This window comes from Poecilia reticulata, linkage group LG3 (assembly GCF_000633615.1).
Source record: "Poecilia reticulata strain Guanapo linkage group LG3, Guppy_female_1.0+MT, whole genome shotgun sequence".
NCBI lineage: Eukaryota > Metazoa > Chordata > Actinopteri > Cyprinodontiformes > Poeciliidae > Poecilia > Poecilia reticulata.
The window spans coordinates 26868096-26884018 of NC_024333.1; the positions used below are offsets into that span (position 1 = coordinate 26868096).

General features: G+C 38.6%; 1 protein-coding gene across 1 annotated transcript in view; it reads left to right on the plus strand.

The window, feature by feature from the left end:
* Nucleotides 1–15293, plus strand: part of LOC103462737 (ras-specific guanine nucleotide-releasing factor 1-like) — a 25797-nt gene extending 10504 nt beyond the window's left edge. Inside the window, exons 5-25 of the mRNA XM_008405705.2 lie at nt 1–147; nt 683–792; nt 1404–1522; nt 1741–1901; nt 2137–2200; nt 2689–2831; nt 3141–3223; nt 4124–4372; nt 6643–7016; nt 7231–7347; nt 8890–9060; nt 10104–10210; nt 10316–10428; nt 10809–10869; nt 10981–11087; nt 11235–11319; nt 11989–12186; nt 12501–12580; nt 12679–12796; nt 12910–12978; nt 13925–15293. Coding sequence (XP_008403927.1) covers nt 1–147; nt 683–792; nt 1404–1522; nt 1741–1901; nt 2137–2200; nt 2689–2831; nt 3141–3223; nt 4124–4372; nt 6643–7016; nt 7231–7347; nt 8890–9060; nt 10104–10210; nt 10316–10428; nt 10809–10869; nt 10981–11087; nt 11235–11319; nt 11989–12186; nt 12501–12580; nt 12679–12796; nt 12910–12978; nt 13925–14017 — 2769 coding nt within the window. The 3' untranslated portion in view covers nt 14018–15293. The remainder of the gene's footprint in view (nt 148–682; nt 793–1403; nt 1523–1740; nt 1902–2136; nt 2201–2688; nt 2832–3140; nt 3224–4123; nt 4373–6642; nt 7017–7230; nt 7348–8889; nt 9061–10103; nt 10211–10315; nt 10429–10808; nt 10870–10980; nt 11088–11234; nt 11320–11988; nt 12187–12500; nt 12581–12678; nt 12797–12909; nt 12979–13924) is intronic.
* Nucleotides 15294–15923: the final 630 nt, after the last annotated feature.

Here is a 15923-nt window from a genome sequence, read left to right on the forward strand (position 1 = left end):
TTTGTGAGGAACCATCAGTACAGTTTGCAGATCCTGGCCCACTGCAAGCAGAACAGAGACTTTGATAAACTGCTGAAGCAGTACGAGTCCAAGCCTGACTGTGAGGAAAGGACGCTGGAGACATTCCTCACTTACCCCATGTTCCAGGTARAATTCACTTTTGCAGCATGAGGGGGAAAAAACATAAAAGAAAAAAAAATACACACAATTTTAAAAAGACTTCAATTGAGTATTAGTGGCAAATTAGCTTAGTTTTGAAATTAAAYAAAATTAAACACTTGTTGCCCGTTGGAAGACACTAAAAACACAGATGGAGCATTTTTCTGATATTTTGTGCGATCTATCACAGTTCAAGCAACCAACAGAGCCGTGTTAAAAAAAGCCACATCTTTCCTTTTTAATCTGTGACTGTATGCTAGTATGCTAAAAATGAGTGAAGAGATGTTTGTTACCAATTCACCTGACAGCTTCTCCAACAAACTGGCATTAGAGGAGGTTTTCAAACTTCATCACAAGCACATCAATCATTCTGAGATGTACCTTTTTATACACTTGATGGCTGCTTAATTTATTTGGAACTGGTTAAACTGAGTTACTGGTACTTTAATTGGTAGAATGTTTTAATTCAAGGAACATGCTAAAAGTCAGACTAAACTGAAACATATTTCCTTCGTCTTTTCAGATCCCTCGCTACATCTTGACATTGCATGAGTTACTGGCTCATACTCCTCATGAGCATGTGGAAAGAAACAGTTTAGACTATGCCAAGTCAAAACTGGAAGAATTGTCAAGGTAGAGTTATTTGTTGTCCGTCTTCTTTTGAGAAAATCTACAATTCAAATAATGACTGACTCCAGATTCATTGAGACAATTCAAAGATGTACAGCGTGTAGACTAAGGTGCCTATTTTCTAGTTATACCTCGCTAAGTCACTTAATGAGATGCAACTGGTTTGGACGCTATGCCAAGGAGGTCAAAGTCACTTAAAAAACTCTTTATTGGAGTTTTTGTCACAATCCTTTCAAAGCTGCAACAACCTAATGTTGCTTGTGTATTTTTTTCATCTCACTTTTKCCTTCCAMTGAATGTTCAGCATTCTGAACTTAAATAAACAGTAGCCTGTGAACAACAACATTCTCTAGCAATAACTTTTTGTGGCTAAGCCTCCTTGTGAAGGGTGTTAATGAATCTGCTGGACAAAAWGTCAAGTCAGTCGTTGTCCAAGCCACAATATGGCCATTTTATTACAATTAAATATAAATTAATTCCTGTAAAATATCACTCTTTGTGTAATCAGTAAAATATATGGTGTGAGTTTCATTTTTAAAATGTAATTTCTGAAATAAATTAGATTTGGATATTGCAATCCAATGAGATGCATGAGTATTTGTTGTTCCTTTTAGAATCATGCATGATGAGGTGAGTGAAACAGAGAACATCAGGAAGAACCTGGCCATCGAGCGCATGATTGTCGAGGGTTGTGAAGTGTTGCTTGACACCAGCCAAACATTTGTGAGACAAGGTAAGGGAGGTTTGATTGCTAGCTTGAAGCACTGATTCTGATTAATAAATAAATAATCCAAAATAGAAAACATACACACTGCACACAACAACTTGAAACACAGAAAAAAACTACTGAAAGCCTGGTAAATCAAATAATAATGAATGAATAATGTAGAAAAGGTTAGAATATTTGCATGTTAATGTTGCATAATTTGATGTATGTGTATGCTTGGACAGGTTCTCTAATTCAGGTGCCAATGAGTGAAAAAGGGAAAATCACAAGAGGCCGCCTGGGTTCTCTGTCTTTGAAGAAGGAAGGGGAGAGACAATGCTTCCTGTTCTCCAAACATCTCATCATTTGTACCCGAGGATCAGGAGGAAAACTTCACATCACAAAGGTAAAACATGGTTTGCACTTATAAAGGTCTAAAACTAGAGAAACAAAATAGAGATTAAGTAAGCCTGGTATTGATTTGGAGTTTAGAAAGTGACTTCCATGTGTTTAGAGCCCACAGCACAGACCAAAATMTGTTCATGCTGTCAATCAAATTAAGATACTTCATTACTAATCTTCAGGAAGGGTTTAAAATGTACGAAAAAACTTTTACCTGTGGCCTGTCAATCCTATCATAGAATGGAGTGGTGTCTCTCATAGACTCTACCCTGATGGAGGAGCCCGAGGGAACAGACGATGAGTGTAAGTTACTATTTCTGGTTTATCCAATCTTATCTTTTTAAACAAGGTAATCACAATGCATATGCATGGGGAAAAACACAGATACTATAATTTCAGTAAAATCTGTAAATGTTTTGGGCTGCAATGTGACAAAATATGATCAAATTTAAAGTTTAAGTTTATTTYTGTAAGAACTTGCATGTCTATAGTAGAATTGTGTTTATTGCATGCAGCTTTATTCTACATAGTGAAAGCYGAGGGTGCATAAGAAACAAACTATTTTGTGAATTTTAATAGTAGAACATCATGTTCGTCACAACACTTCAGGAGGTTTTTCAAATGTATTGTTTTCTAGCCAAGTTCTAATAGATCAAGTGAGTCATAAAGAGTACAGTCAGTAATTATCCATTGTTAGGACACGCTTAGTTTTCAGGTTAAACCTTTTGCAGCAATAGTTGCCATTGCAAGGCTTCTAACATTTTTTGACCTGCTGGTTTGTTGAACTGCAGCCAAAGGGGAGCGAAGCGGCCAGGATGCAGAGCATCTGGACTTTAAAGTTATGGTGGAGCCCAAGGAAGGCCAACCTTACACTGTCATCCTTGTAGCRTCATCACGACAGGAGAAGTCAGCATGGACAAGTGACATAAGTCAGGTAGGTTTCCCCTCAAGGTGCATAAATATTAATCAACCTGGGGGGGCTAAACAAGGAGCGAGAACAGTTTGCCTATTCGTGGGCATGTTTAATCAGCATCCTCAAAACTCTTTGTTTATGGAGACTTGAAAGTCAAACAAGGATGCAATCAGGGAAGAAAAGTCCATCATAAATCAGCGACTCTTTTGCATCGTTGGTCAAGAGGAAGCAAAGAGACCCGCAGCATCAAAAAGTTTCTGTATTTCTGTCCCTCCTGCATCTTCATGTTGACAGACAGTAACATGAAGATGTTTACTTTCTGTCTTGCAGTGCATCGACAACATCCGCTGCAACGGTCTAATGATGAACGCCTTTGAGGAAAACAGTAAAGTCACAGTGCCACAGATGATTAAGTAAGAGTCATGTGCATGACAATGCACATATATGGTACAAACACAAAGTCAAAGACTGACGTTAGGGTTAGATAAAAAATGACCAGAGCACAAAGAATTTGTTAACTAGGAGTGCAAAATCTGATCTGATCAACGGCTGTAAATCACCGTATTTTGAAAATATTCATGTATCTCTTCTTTTATGTTTAATGTCATTGTACTTTTCTTGGTCAAAAAAACAAATATGACATAAAACTTTATTRTTTCCCAGTTGAACTTTCTAGTTTTCAAGAGCATGCATATATAAATATACAGTAAGTACATTGTTTTTAATTTTTTAAGAGTTTATCATTTTTTAATTAAGATAATTAGCTGGTTCATTTAGGTTTTTCACCAAAGCAATTATATTTTCTCTACGGCTATAAAAGACCTTCATRGTTAAGGTGAATTTCATTCAATATCAGTTAAGACCTAGGTGTGTTTTTCTTGACTATTACAAATTAATCTTATGCTGTCCAGTTTTAACTGAAAGCCYTAAAGTCAAGCATTAAATCAAATACACATAAAACAATAAAATTAAGCTAAATAAAGCATCCCTGATGTAAAAGATATCATTTGCATTTTCCAAAAGCCTTGGGTGATTAAGGTTGTRCTTTTAACCAATTGAAATCGTGTCAATTTCTGGTAGAATAAACAAGATATGTTTTTTCTAAAACTTTGTAGAAAATGCAGTCTGCTTTTACATTRTGTACAGCAGTGAAATCTCTCTCTCCTTTTTGGGGAAATAAACATCTATGAATAAAAATAGGAAATTCMTACRTGGATCTAGAAGCTCTCCCRAAAATTGGGTAGCATTAATGCAGGGAACGTGAGCCAAGAGAGCAACATTTCCTCCCTCTAATAATATCTAATGCTCTATAGGTCAGATACCAGCTTGTACTGTGATGATGTCGACATTCGCTTCAGCAAGATGATGAACTCATGCAAGGTACTGCAGATCCGCTACGCCAGTGTGGAGCGCCTGTTGGAGAGGCTGATCGACTTACGCTTTCTCTCCATTGACTTCCTCAATACCTTCCTTCACTCATACCGCGTCTTCACCAGTGCGGACATAGTCCTGGACAAGCTCATCACCATCTACAAGAAACCAATCAGTGCCATCCCTGCACGGTATGTAGGATTACTCCAAAGTACATTTTAAGTTACTGGCAAAGACTCTATCATCTTTGCCAGATAATAGAATCTCAGCTCTGTGTGTTCACTGCTCAGCTTTAAAGGTACTTAATGCATAAAAAYGGGGTGGCATTGGTTGTGGGTTTCAGGGAACATAATTTTATAAACAATTTTTAGCAGGTGGTGACATGCAGGAAGTGCAGCTTACATTATTACTTCACATAGATTTCTGGGTTGAATCTTTGCTTGGACTTTAGACAATTTGTTCTCTTGGATTTTCAAGCGATTAATTGTGTGTTTTTCTGTGTTCCTCAGTGTATGCAGAGTCCACAACACACTAAAACATGTCGTAGTGATTATTTGTGTTTCATGTAGAATAAACATTTGACACTGGTGTTCTTCCRTCTTCTAGTAATGTGTATCAACACGTGTGTGGTAGAGGAATGCCCAATTGCACCTTTTATAAAAAGTTTGTAACTGACTTTTAGTGTAGCCTCTTAACAATTTTACATCTTTTAAATAGATTAAAGAAAAATCTATTGAAGACTATTTCCACTTTCCTCATCCAGCCTACTTTAAGACTTGTTTTTTTTGTTTTGTTTTTTTTTTTACCTAAGGAGACTAGTAAAATTTATCCTGGCATTATKTGAGTGAAAGCTACAAGATCAGAGTAATTTATAGAAAGTTTCACTAGAGGTGGCACGTTAAACTGGGCGGCAGCAAAAAGGAAGGCATAGCCTCAGCTCCCTTTGCCAGACCCCACACCACCCCCTACTGTACATCATTATTAACTTCACAAGATGAATTCCTATTTATCTTATAATCAGGGCAAATAAATCAGACTCAAACTTCACTGCACACTTTTACATTGTTTGGATTTTTGCATCAGSTTTATACACGTCGCCTTTTATTTGGTCGAACTTGGAGAAAGCGTACGGTTTGGCTACATTGAACTCTTACTTGGTTTACTTGGCCATTGTTCACCGTTTGAGATTCCCTTACTCTTCCACCTGAGGATGCAGTAGCGGCGCTGTAATGCTGCAGTGAAGAGGTGGGACTTCCCCAGTGACTGAATTAGCCTTTGCTCTCACATGGACTGTCTGTGAGAAACCTCATCATGCTACCATGCTACCATGAAGCTGAGGAGGGACTGAGGCGGAGGCAGTGAGAGGTCACGGCAGCACACCTTCTCTCCGCCATCACAGTTAATTGGATCCTGTGTCTTCCCGGTTCTTCCCTCTCCTTTCTCCCATTCCCCGTCTTACCCTTTGCTGTTCTCTTGCTTTTATTTTTCTTTCCGTGAGTCTGACCATCCCTCTCACTGCAGCGCTGTCACCATGGCAACCTTCTACTCTGCTGCAGGACCCCACCCTCTCCCCCCTCTCTCCTGTCTTCCCCATCATCTGCAACAGCTCCATRRTATTAAATATTGATGTTGGTGTTTTGCACCCTGCTCTCTTCTTCTCCTCCTCCTCCTTCTTCCTTTTTGTCACATTCCCCCTCTTGTTTTCTGGTCAAAAAGCATGCAGTCTTTGCCTCTTTTTGCACTYTTTTACGCTCTTGACTTTTTAGTTTCATTTCATCTTCTTTTCAGTTCACWTCTYTCTCACCTTTCCTCTACCCCACTCGGTCTCATCGTTTCAAATGCTTTCCCCTCTAATCTCCTCGTTGAAGTGTTTCTTAAATTTCGACACGGAGACACGCTATGACTGCAGCTAGCATCATACAGGGCTGGAGACTTCCCATTCGCCCACTCGCAGCCAGCAGCCTGCGCTGTGGTGGAATCCATATCAACTATGTTGCTCCCCCTCTGGTGCCCTCCCTCTCTGTTTTCAGCCTTGCTTGTCTTGTGTTATTACTGAAGCCCAGTCTCTTCCTCTCTCTTTCCCTCTTTTTTTATTTGGCTCCCCTTTCTCTCCGCTTCTCTATCCCCATGTCTCTGTGGGCCTCCCCTGGGCTGGTTGCTGTTGGCAGCACCCGTGCCTCCCACACTGTCACTTGACATGCTATTTATAGGCCTTCAAGGGGGTGGCTCTCAGAGCAAGGAGGATGCTGTCTTAAACAAAGTAGCTTAAATAAAAGAGGCAGGAGCTCCCAAGGAGCCTCGTGGTTCCTTGTCTTCTTCTGACACCYAGTGCCGCCCCATTATAGCCATTGTTGTTTCACTCTCCTATTGAGATCATYTTGTCTTCAAACCGAAGTTTAAAATCTAACAATTCACCCTTTGTCTGTGGTCACCTGTCTCTGTCTCTCCCCGTTTCCTGCAGCTCGTTGGAGCTCTTCTTTGCCAGCAGCCAGAACAACAAACTCCTTTACGGTGAGCCACCCACGTCGCCACGTGCCAGCCGCAAGTTCTCCTCGCCGCCTCCTCTCTCCATCACCAAGAATTCCTCTCCGAACCGCCGACGCAAACTTTCACTCAACATCCCCATCATCACTGGGGGCAAGGCCCTGGACCTTGCAGCACTCAGCTGCTCTCCCAATGGCTATGCAAGCATGCACACAACCATGTCACCCTTCAGCAAGACCACACTTGACATTAACAAGCTCTACGTGTCCAGCACAATGGCCAGCAAAATCCCTGACGAGGGAGAGTCCAAATCTGAGGGAAAAGCTGAAGAGTCCGTCCCTGGCAAGCAAGGTCAGAACTGCTGCCGGATTCAATTTTTTGAGTGTAGTTTCCCATTTGGGCTGTTTGAGTTCAGGGAGGATTGTTTTTAGATATCAACAGAGTTGTTCAAGGTCATTTTATCAAGGTCATTTTAGTTGTGATTTTATCGTGTTGTTTCCTTTTCCTCTCTTCACATTTTGTGCTCTTCCTTTTATTTGTACTCCCCTTTGAATTCTGGATCCAGATCGGTCTGTCAGAGAGGAATGCGATGAAGAGCAGAGTCAGAGTGATGAGGCAGAATCAGAAATGTCTCCTCCCAAGTCACCGTCGACACCCAAGAATGTCAAGTCAAAAAACTCAGGTAGAGTGCAGCTTATCACCGTTAAGCTCTTCCTATTCTTGAGCTTGTTCGTCTTTGAACTCAACCAGCTCAACATTGTCTCTACAATGTCCACATATATAGAAARAACATATAGAAAACTACTCTTTAACAGATACCTAAATGTCAGTCAKATGGGAAATATTGCCACATATTCTCCATTTTATTTAAGCGTGGGCTTTGACTGGGCCATTCTAACACACATGTATGCTTTGRTTTACTGTAGAAATACACCAATGTCTCAAGTTCTGTGAAGGCGCTAATAGATTTTCGTCCAGAGTAGCCCTAGCTCAGTCCATCTTCCAATTAACTTCTCCTGTGAAGAAAAATATTCCCACAGCATAATGATGCCACCACCCTGTTTYGCCATGGGAATAATGTTAAATTGTTCTCTCATTTGTCCAGAGTACTTTCTTCCACATGTTTGCAGTATCTCCTGCATGGCTTTTGGCAAACTTTAAAAGATACTTGAGTAGAAGACTAGAACAATCTGTTGACAGGGACAGTCTGTCCCGTCTACAGATTGTTACATCTGAGCTGCTGTGGGTCTTTGCCTATCCTCCAGAGTTACCTTGGCCATTTTATGCTTCTTTAGTGAATCCTCATATTTCCCAACTTGATTTTTCTTCCACTTCATCTATCACATGAAAGCAAAAAAAAAAACAAAAAAATCATGTTTGAGCTTGAGATTGTAATGAGATAAAATTTGAACATTTCAAGAATATAACTGCTTCTGCAARATAATTTAACTGCAATGTGCAACATTAAAGGGCTGATTTTTTCAAAATCTGAGAAAAAAAGTTGWATCAGATACAGTTAATACCTCAAATTTCAGGTTCCTGATTTGATGCGCAGTGTAAAAAGTCTGATTTTAATGTCATCTAATGCGACAAGACTAAAAAGGCAGCACCACTTTTTCTAGCTGCGCAAAGTAAATAAAGATAGCATCAGCAAACTTGGAACAAACTTCTTTTTGTTTTGGAGAAAGAGAAAGACAGGTACAGCCAAATAAGGTCTTGATAAAAACCACCCACGGCATCCTGGCCCTCCCCATGTCATATAGCGAGGGAGCATCCACCCCGTAGGTAGTCAAGCACAATCCATCCCCAGTGTGTTCTCTTCCCACGTTGCTGGATATAAGGGAAGCCAGTGCCTTGTGTGAGTAGGTGGAAGGAAACCTTGTACCTTAGCAACGATGTGCGTGTTCTTCTATACCGCCCCCGGCTGAACGGAGGAAGGCAGAGGGGGGAAGAAGTGAGTAATGGAGGGAGGCAGAGAGGCAGGCACAGTGGAGCGTTCACCGTCATTGCCGTGAGATGCAGGACACACTGTTCTACATCGGTTTCAGCTCGTGGTTGCCCTCCAACGGTCAACAGTTTGATTATACAGCCTAAAATTAAAGGGGCTAAAATTTTCTCCTTAGAGAAAACCTTCTTTGGTGTAATATATATTTGTGTGTGTGTGTGTGTGTTTGTGTTTTTTCAATAAATTAAATGTTTGCAATTTTAATGTTCCCATATTTAGAGTTTTCCCTGTTTTCCTTCAACAATGGCATGGTGGTGTCATCCTGCCGGGAGCTTGAGAATAACCGCAGTGCCCTATCCGCTGCCTCGGCCTTTGCCATCGCCACAGCTGGTGCCAATGAAGGAACGCCGACCAAGGAAAAGTACCGCCGTATGTCCCTCGCCAGCACAGGTCAGTAACATTCCGTAATTGGCTGGCAGAGCTGCTTCTACAACACTGTCTGAAGCACTTGGATACTGAAAACGATGCTAGGTGCTGACCAAGAAACCCTCTCTTCTTAAATTTAACAAGAAGCACTTTGGGTAGTCCCACCGGAGAAAAGCTGTATGGTAAAACAAAAGATTTTTTTAAAACACTAAAAATATCAGATTGACTCTCAGGGATGGTGGTGGTGGTGTGATGGTTGGGGCTTTCTTGTTGTCATGGCAACTGGTGCTTTGAAAAAGACAGAAGAGCGACTACCTTCAACATCCCCACAAACCAACAAATACATGGTTGAACATAAGTGGCATCAAAGCAGTGATTCCAAATAATGGAAAAACAGGTAGACATTAAGCAATAATGCACAATAAATGTACAGAGATGAATACTTTAGTAGAATTATTCCAACAATGTGTAGAAGAGCAGACCACAACTTGCTGAAAGACTAAATTTATGAGGGAAATATYTATCAATTTGAGCTTGTATGCATAATTTWAACCTGTGTGAAAAAGGCTGAGCCCAGTATATCAAAATGTTGCAGCTACTTCTGCTTTTATTTAGAAATAAAACAATATATACTTTATAAAATAAATGGTTGAGACCCTAAAGTGAATTTTGACACTAAGCTTCATGTTGTAGGCGWCTGTGGGAATATCAACTTCTGAGCACAACAAGGAAATTAATTAAATAAATTCCACTGGATTGTTTTGTAAACATCTCAAATCTTTATTTATTTCCAACTATTTTACTTGTAGGGAAACATTTTCATCTGTTTCACGATTGTTTTTATTTTCATTTTCTGTGACATTTAGGGTGAATAAATGTATSTGGCTTTATTACATCCTGACATTTTGGGAGGTTCAAAAAAGTTTGAACCAAAACAATGTTTATATTTCTTGTCCTACGTTTAAGCAGCAGTTTTCTAGCTGCAGCAGAAGCAAATTAGTGAGGCATTAGTGCAGGAGCAGGYTATTTAAGAAAAAGAAATCCAACTGTATTAACCCGGATTCCAGGTTTTCCTACAGATCAGAGGAACGGAGACAAAGAGTTTGTTATTCGCAGAGCTGCTACAAATAGAGTCCTGAATGTGCTGCGTCACTGGGTGTCCAAACACTCACAGGTGAACTTTGACCCCTTTCTTTTCTTTTTTTTTTCCTTCTGTTTTTGAAGCAGTACAATAAGACCTGTGTAATAACACTGTGGTCGTTCTTGTGTGTTTCCACAGGACTTTGAGCTGAACACAGAGCTGAAGATGCGGGTAATTGGCTTCCTGGAGGAGGTGATGCATGACCCAGAGCTCCTGACACAGGAAAGAAAAGCAGCTGCCAACATTATCAGGTTGGTTTTCCTTTCTTCACTGCATGATCAGATGCATTGTCATATGCGATGAATCTCTGTGAAAGAACGGTGTAGAAAAGAACATTTTTGAAAGAACATAGAAAGATTTGTTCACATAATGAATAGCTTAGTTGGAAATCATGGGTTAAATGTTCCTGGACAGTAACTGCAAAGACACAGAGAGCAGAAAAAAAGGCAAACCCCATTCTGAAAAAAAGGACAGTGTTAACGAACCGGCGGGGTAAAGTCAGTCTTGTTGTTGTGGTGTGACTAAATCTTTTAACATGCAGGAATGCTGAGTAGCTCTTAAGTTGTTGTATAAAAACTAAATCCTCTTTGAAGAAATTGCTGAAGCAGGCGTCACTTTTATTTGCATGCAGGACTCTCACTCAGGAGGATCCTGGAGACAGCCAGGCCAGCATTGAGGAGATCACCCAGATGGTAGGCGTGAGAAATCTCTTTGAATCCGCCAGACGGTTGTTTAGCTATGATTACTGCTTTAGGATTAATAATGACTTGGTTGTGTGTGTGCGTGTGTGTGTGTGTGTTTAGGCTATGGAAGAAAGTAAGACTGAACCTTTTGAGAACCATTCTGCCTTGGAGATTGCTGAGCAACTCACAATGCTGGACCACCTGGTCTTTAAAGTTATCCCTTATGAGTGAGTAGCCTACRTGCAAACTTTTGAATAGAAACAAGACAAGAACTACTTTTAGCAAAGGGAGATTGAAGAAYGCACAGAGTTCACTTGATGCTGAACGAATATTGTGTTTTAATATTCTTTTTGTGACACGTGTTTCTTCTATAGGGAGTTCTTTGGACAAGGCTGGATGAAGAACGACAAAAATGAGAGGACACCATACATAATGAAAACAACCAAGCATTTTAATGATGTATGTGATAACGTCCTTCTTTATATATTTATAAGTGATCTTATTAAATAGAATGTCATTAAAACATGTATTTATGTTAGTAATTTGATGACAAAAAATGTATTCTATTATTTAGATTCTGCCACAGACTGCCGTGGTGTTAAAAAGCCAAGGTTACTTTAATAGCATCCTTCAGTTTATGTGCAGTTCTGCATATGGTTTATTTTGTCCTTCTCTTAACAATAATCCCTAAATTCTCTACGGGTTTAGGGCAGGTGAGTTCGCTGGTCAATAATACCATGGTTATTAAMGTAGGCATTAGCACTTTTGGTTGTGTAAGCGGGTGCCAGGTACTGCTAGAATCTGAAATCAGGCTCTCCAGAAAGCTTTCCAGATCGAGGCATGAATTTCTCTAAAAYCTGAACATCAAGTAWATCAGATTCTGTGCCTCTTCACAGTCACTTCAGACTCACATTTTGATTTCCACTGACTCTGGCCACAGTCTACAATCTTGTGTGTCTTTTCTTTCACGATCCTGTCAAGGCTGTGTGATCACTGTGGCTTGTGCATTTGTGTTATATACTATTTACAATATGAAATTTTTCTGCGACACTGAATTTGCTAATTTCGTTACCCATTAGCCAGAATCAAAAGCATTATTAGATGTGTATGTGTGTGTTTCTTTTTTAGATCAGTAACAGGATCGCCTCAGAGATCCTTCACTGGGATGATGTCAACATGAGGGTGGCTGTGATTGAGAAGTGGGTGGCTGTGGCGGACATTTGCCGCTGCCTCCACAACTACAATGCCGTTTTGGAGATCACGTCCTCGCTCAACCGGAGCTCCATCTTCCGCCTCAAGAGGACCTGGCTAAAAGTGTCCAAGCAGGTACAACATGTGTGTCTGTTCAGTATCTTTTGCCTTTTCTTAGTTTTTTGGAGACTTTCTGATTCGTATCTCATTGTTGTCAGGGGTTCCTCCTAACTTTAGCRTATGAATTATTCAAGCTGAAAAATATTCCTCAACTCATGTGACAAATTAATGTAGTTTTAATAAAATGGCAARAAGAAAACTTCTAGAAAGATAACAGTGTAATAAATAGATACAACATATTAAAAATCATCTTAGAAAATAACATAAAAAAATCTGAGTTCAAAGAGATCTTACAGGTGGTAACAAGTTAGCTGTGATTCACTTTCTAGACRAAAACTGTGATCGACAAGCTGCAGAAGCTGGTGTCGTCAGAGGGCCGCTTCAAAAACCTAAGGGAGGCTTTGAAAAAGTAAGTATTTGTCTATTTGTATCGCTTTGTTGAACTTTTTAGTTTTTTTGGTTTTGTTTTACATCCGTCTCTTTCTGTGACCTGTGCACTCTTCTCAGCTGTGACCCTCCATGTGTTCCTTACCTGGGAATGTATCTGACTGACTTGGCCTTCATTGAAGAGGGAACACCAAACTACACAGAGGACAACCTGGTCAACTTCTCCAAGATGAGAATGGTAGACAAAAATTGTCATATCATTTACATTTGAGGCGAAGCCCTTTAATTTTACAATAACAATTTGCTATAAGATGGTTCAAAATGACACAAAGYTGTTCCATTTGCCTCCAGATTTCGCACATCATCAGAGAGATCCGACAATTTCAGCAAACTGCTTACAAGATAGATTTTCAGCCTAAGGTGAGAAAACAKAAACGATTAAACATAAAATAAATTGATCATTATCATTTATCTCATTTTTTAAAAAAAATATTCACCTGAATGAAAAAAAGTAACTGTCACTATTAGGCAGACATTTATTAAAATGATCTAGGCATAAACATTTCTAAGAACCATAGTAACATAACTGTTACATAAGTAACAGTTTAACAAGTGAAGAAGATAATATCAAGATAAATGTGGGGAAAATGTGACATATTATTTCACAAATAAAGTCAAAATATCAAACTAAAATAGAAGTAATATTCTAAAAAGACAAAATGCTAATGACTGATCCAGTGGGTTGRTTTAATAATTGATGCTTTTTTGTTCTCACCATTGCAGCTTCTTTCTTTGCTTTTTTTATTTTTGTCTTATGTGTAAATACATTTTGATATTTTGACTTAATTCTTAAGATATATTTTAACATATTTTTAAGTTTGCTTTAAACTATTTCTAAAAAAAATAAAAAAATTATATATATATATATACATATTCTCTAAAATGGCAACTTTTTCTTCAAGTTAATCTTCTTTCTCCTCATCCTTTGACTTTAATCTCAAAATGGGACATCAACAAGATTCAAAATGACACAAATGACTCTACTACTACATTATATAGTTCAATGTATGTTCATTTCTTCACAAGAAAATTTCAAAGAAATGTCTACTTAWAAGCATTTGTCATAATAAACATGCAGGTATGCTTTATTTGTCTTCCTAATGGACTCCTGTCACAAATAAGAAAATGCTAGCCTTTTAATTTAGTTTTAGTTTGTTTGACCTTCTGATGCAACTGTCCAAGTTGCAAAGAAAAGTGATTTCTCAACCACAATTATTCTTTCATCAAATGTCCATTCCAAAGGAAGAGCCTAAAAGTTAAACAAATTCCTTTCAGTGTACTATGTATGTGCTTTTTGTTGCTGCAGGTGGCAAAGTACCTGCTGGACAACAGCACAGTGATGGACGAGGAGAGCCTGTATGAAGCTTCTCTGAGAATTGAGCCCAAAACTTCATCGTGAAGAGAAATTATGTCATGATGATCAGATAGAGACTKYARAGAAGGTTTCAACGTGTAYATTTATCATTATTTGTATTAGACACAATAGGCTGTGCCCTCCTTGTATTTGCTTCCTAATGAATTCTGTGTATTATTGTTATTAGAGACCGAATAGAAGCCCACAGAGGTTTTATTTCTATAGTTATAAAGTATTTATATGTTCTATATTGTCTTAAATGCTAATTTATGACCTGTTTATTTTGCACTAGAGAGCAGATAGAAAGGAGTGTTTACAGACTTGATATTTTAGTATATCTAAATGGGCAACTGGAGTGTAACACAAATTTCTCATTCATGAGAAAACGGCACTTTGTAGGAAGTCAAGAGTCTGCGGGAACTCGGCTTCATGAAAGTTCCTGTTACAAAATTATTCAACTTGTCAAAAATCACACAAATGTGATTTTCAAGTGGCTGTACAATCACAGATTGTACGTGGATTTTTAAGATAGCAGTCCATGTTGAACGTGACACTGCATATAACAGTCAACAAAGTAGCAAACTTAGAGGTTACTTTCCCAGAACTTAAAGATTCATTTTCCAAACTCAATAAACACTTTGYTGGAACTTTGACCAAACATCATACTGACTTTCCTAAAACTGAGCAGGTGCTTTCTAGGACCTTACTACTTACTAAGCCTGAGCTCAAARGTCACTTTCTGGAAAATACAAGAGACTTTCCTGGAACTTTGAGGTTACTTCCCTACAAGTACTAGGTACTTTCTCAGAACTTGGCAGTTATTGTCCTTCAGCTTCTTAGAAATTAGAGGCTACTTCCCAGAAATATGTWTCTTGTAACTTAGTAGTTACATTCCTGGGACTTACCAGGCACTTTTAATAGGTTTTTATGGAACTTTTTGGTTTTTTCGCCAAAGTTACCACATACTTTCTGGACGATAACTCAAAAGCAATACATATTGTTATAAACACATGATTAATATCAATAGGTAGTACGTCCAATTCAGTGTTCGCTAATTTCACTGCACAGCATTCTGGGGTATGTATGCGGAGGAAAGGCTTTAACTGCTGAACATTTCACTTCCAGCGATACAAGTGAGTGGCATCAACTAACTCACTCACTCTTTGCTTACCTAGCAACTACCTGTTGTGCAGCAGCAGTTTATGGTTTCACCAATGTTTAAAAGTGCTTAAAAGTAACAAAAGACATAAAAAAAAAGGCTATGCCACCAGTTAGGGAGTATTTCACATACTTAAAACAATAACAACAACAACAAAAAAAACCTAATCATTAATTATCAATATTGACTGATGTTTCAGCCATATTGTACTTTCTGGACATAGACAGGACTTTACAAATTTTAAATGTTATCTTTTAGAACATACTTAGTACCTTACTGGAGGTTTTTTGGAACAAACTAATTACTTTCCTTGAACTTTCAAAGTGCTTTCTTGGAACCTCCTCGGAATTTACTGGAAAAAAAATTCTGGGTACTTTTCAGAAGCTAACAGGTACATTTTGGAATTTAGACAGTTTACTTTCTAAAACTTACAAGATTTCTTCCTGTAATGTTCATGGAAATTCCAAATTACTGGATTTTCCCACTTACTTCTTTAAATTTTGGTTACTTTACTAAAGTTYTAGAGAGTTCCTGGTAAGCTTAGGAAAATAATGTTTAGGTACTGGGAAAGGATTTCTGAGTTCTAGGAAAGTATGTGATGTATTATGTAGTTTTAAAACTACTAATGCATGACTGTTAATTTATATTAATTTTGAAATGCTTTAAAGCTGTTGTTCTCAGCTGATTAGAGGGAAAAGTGGGACTAAGGCAGTAGCGAAAGTTGAATCACAATCTGTTTTATGTAACCACTGGCTGATTAACGTGTAAGAAAAGATTACAGAGAAACAAAAA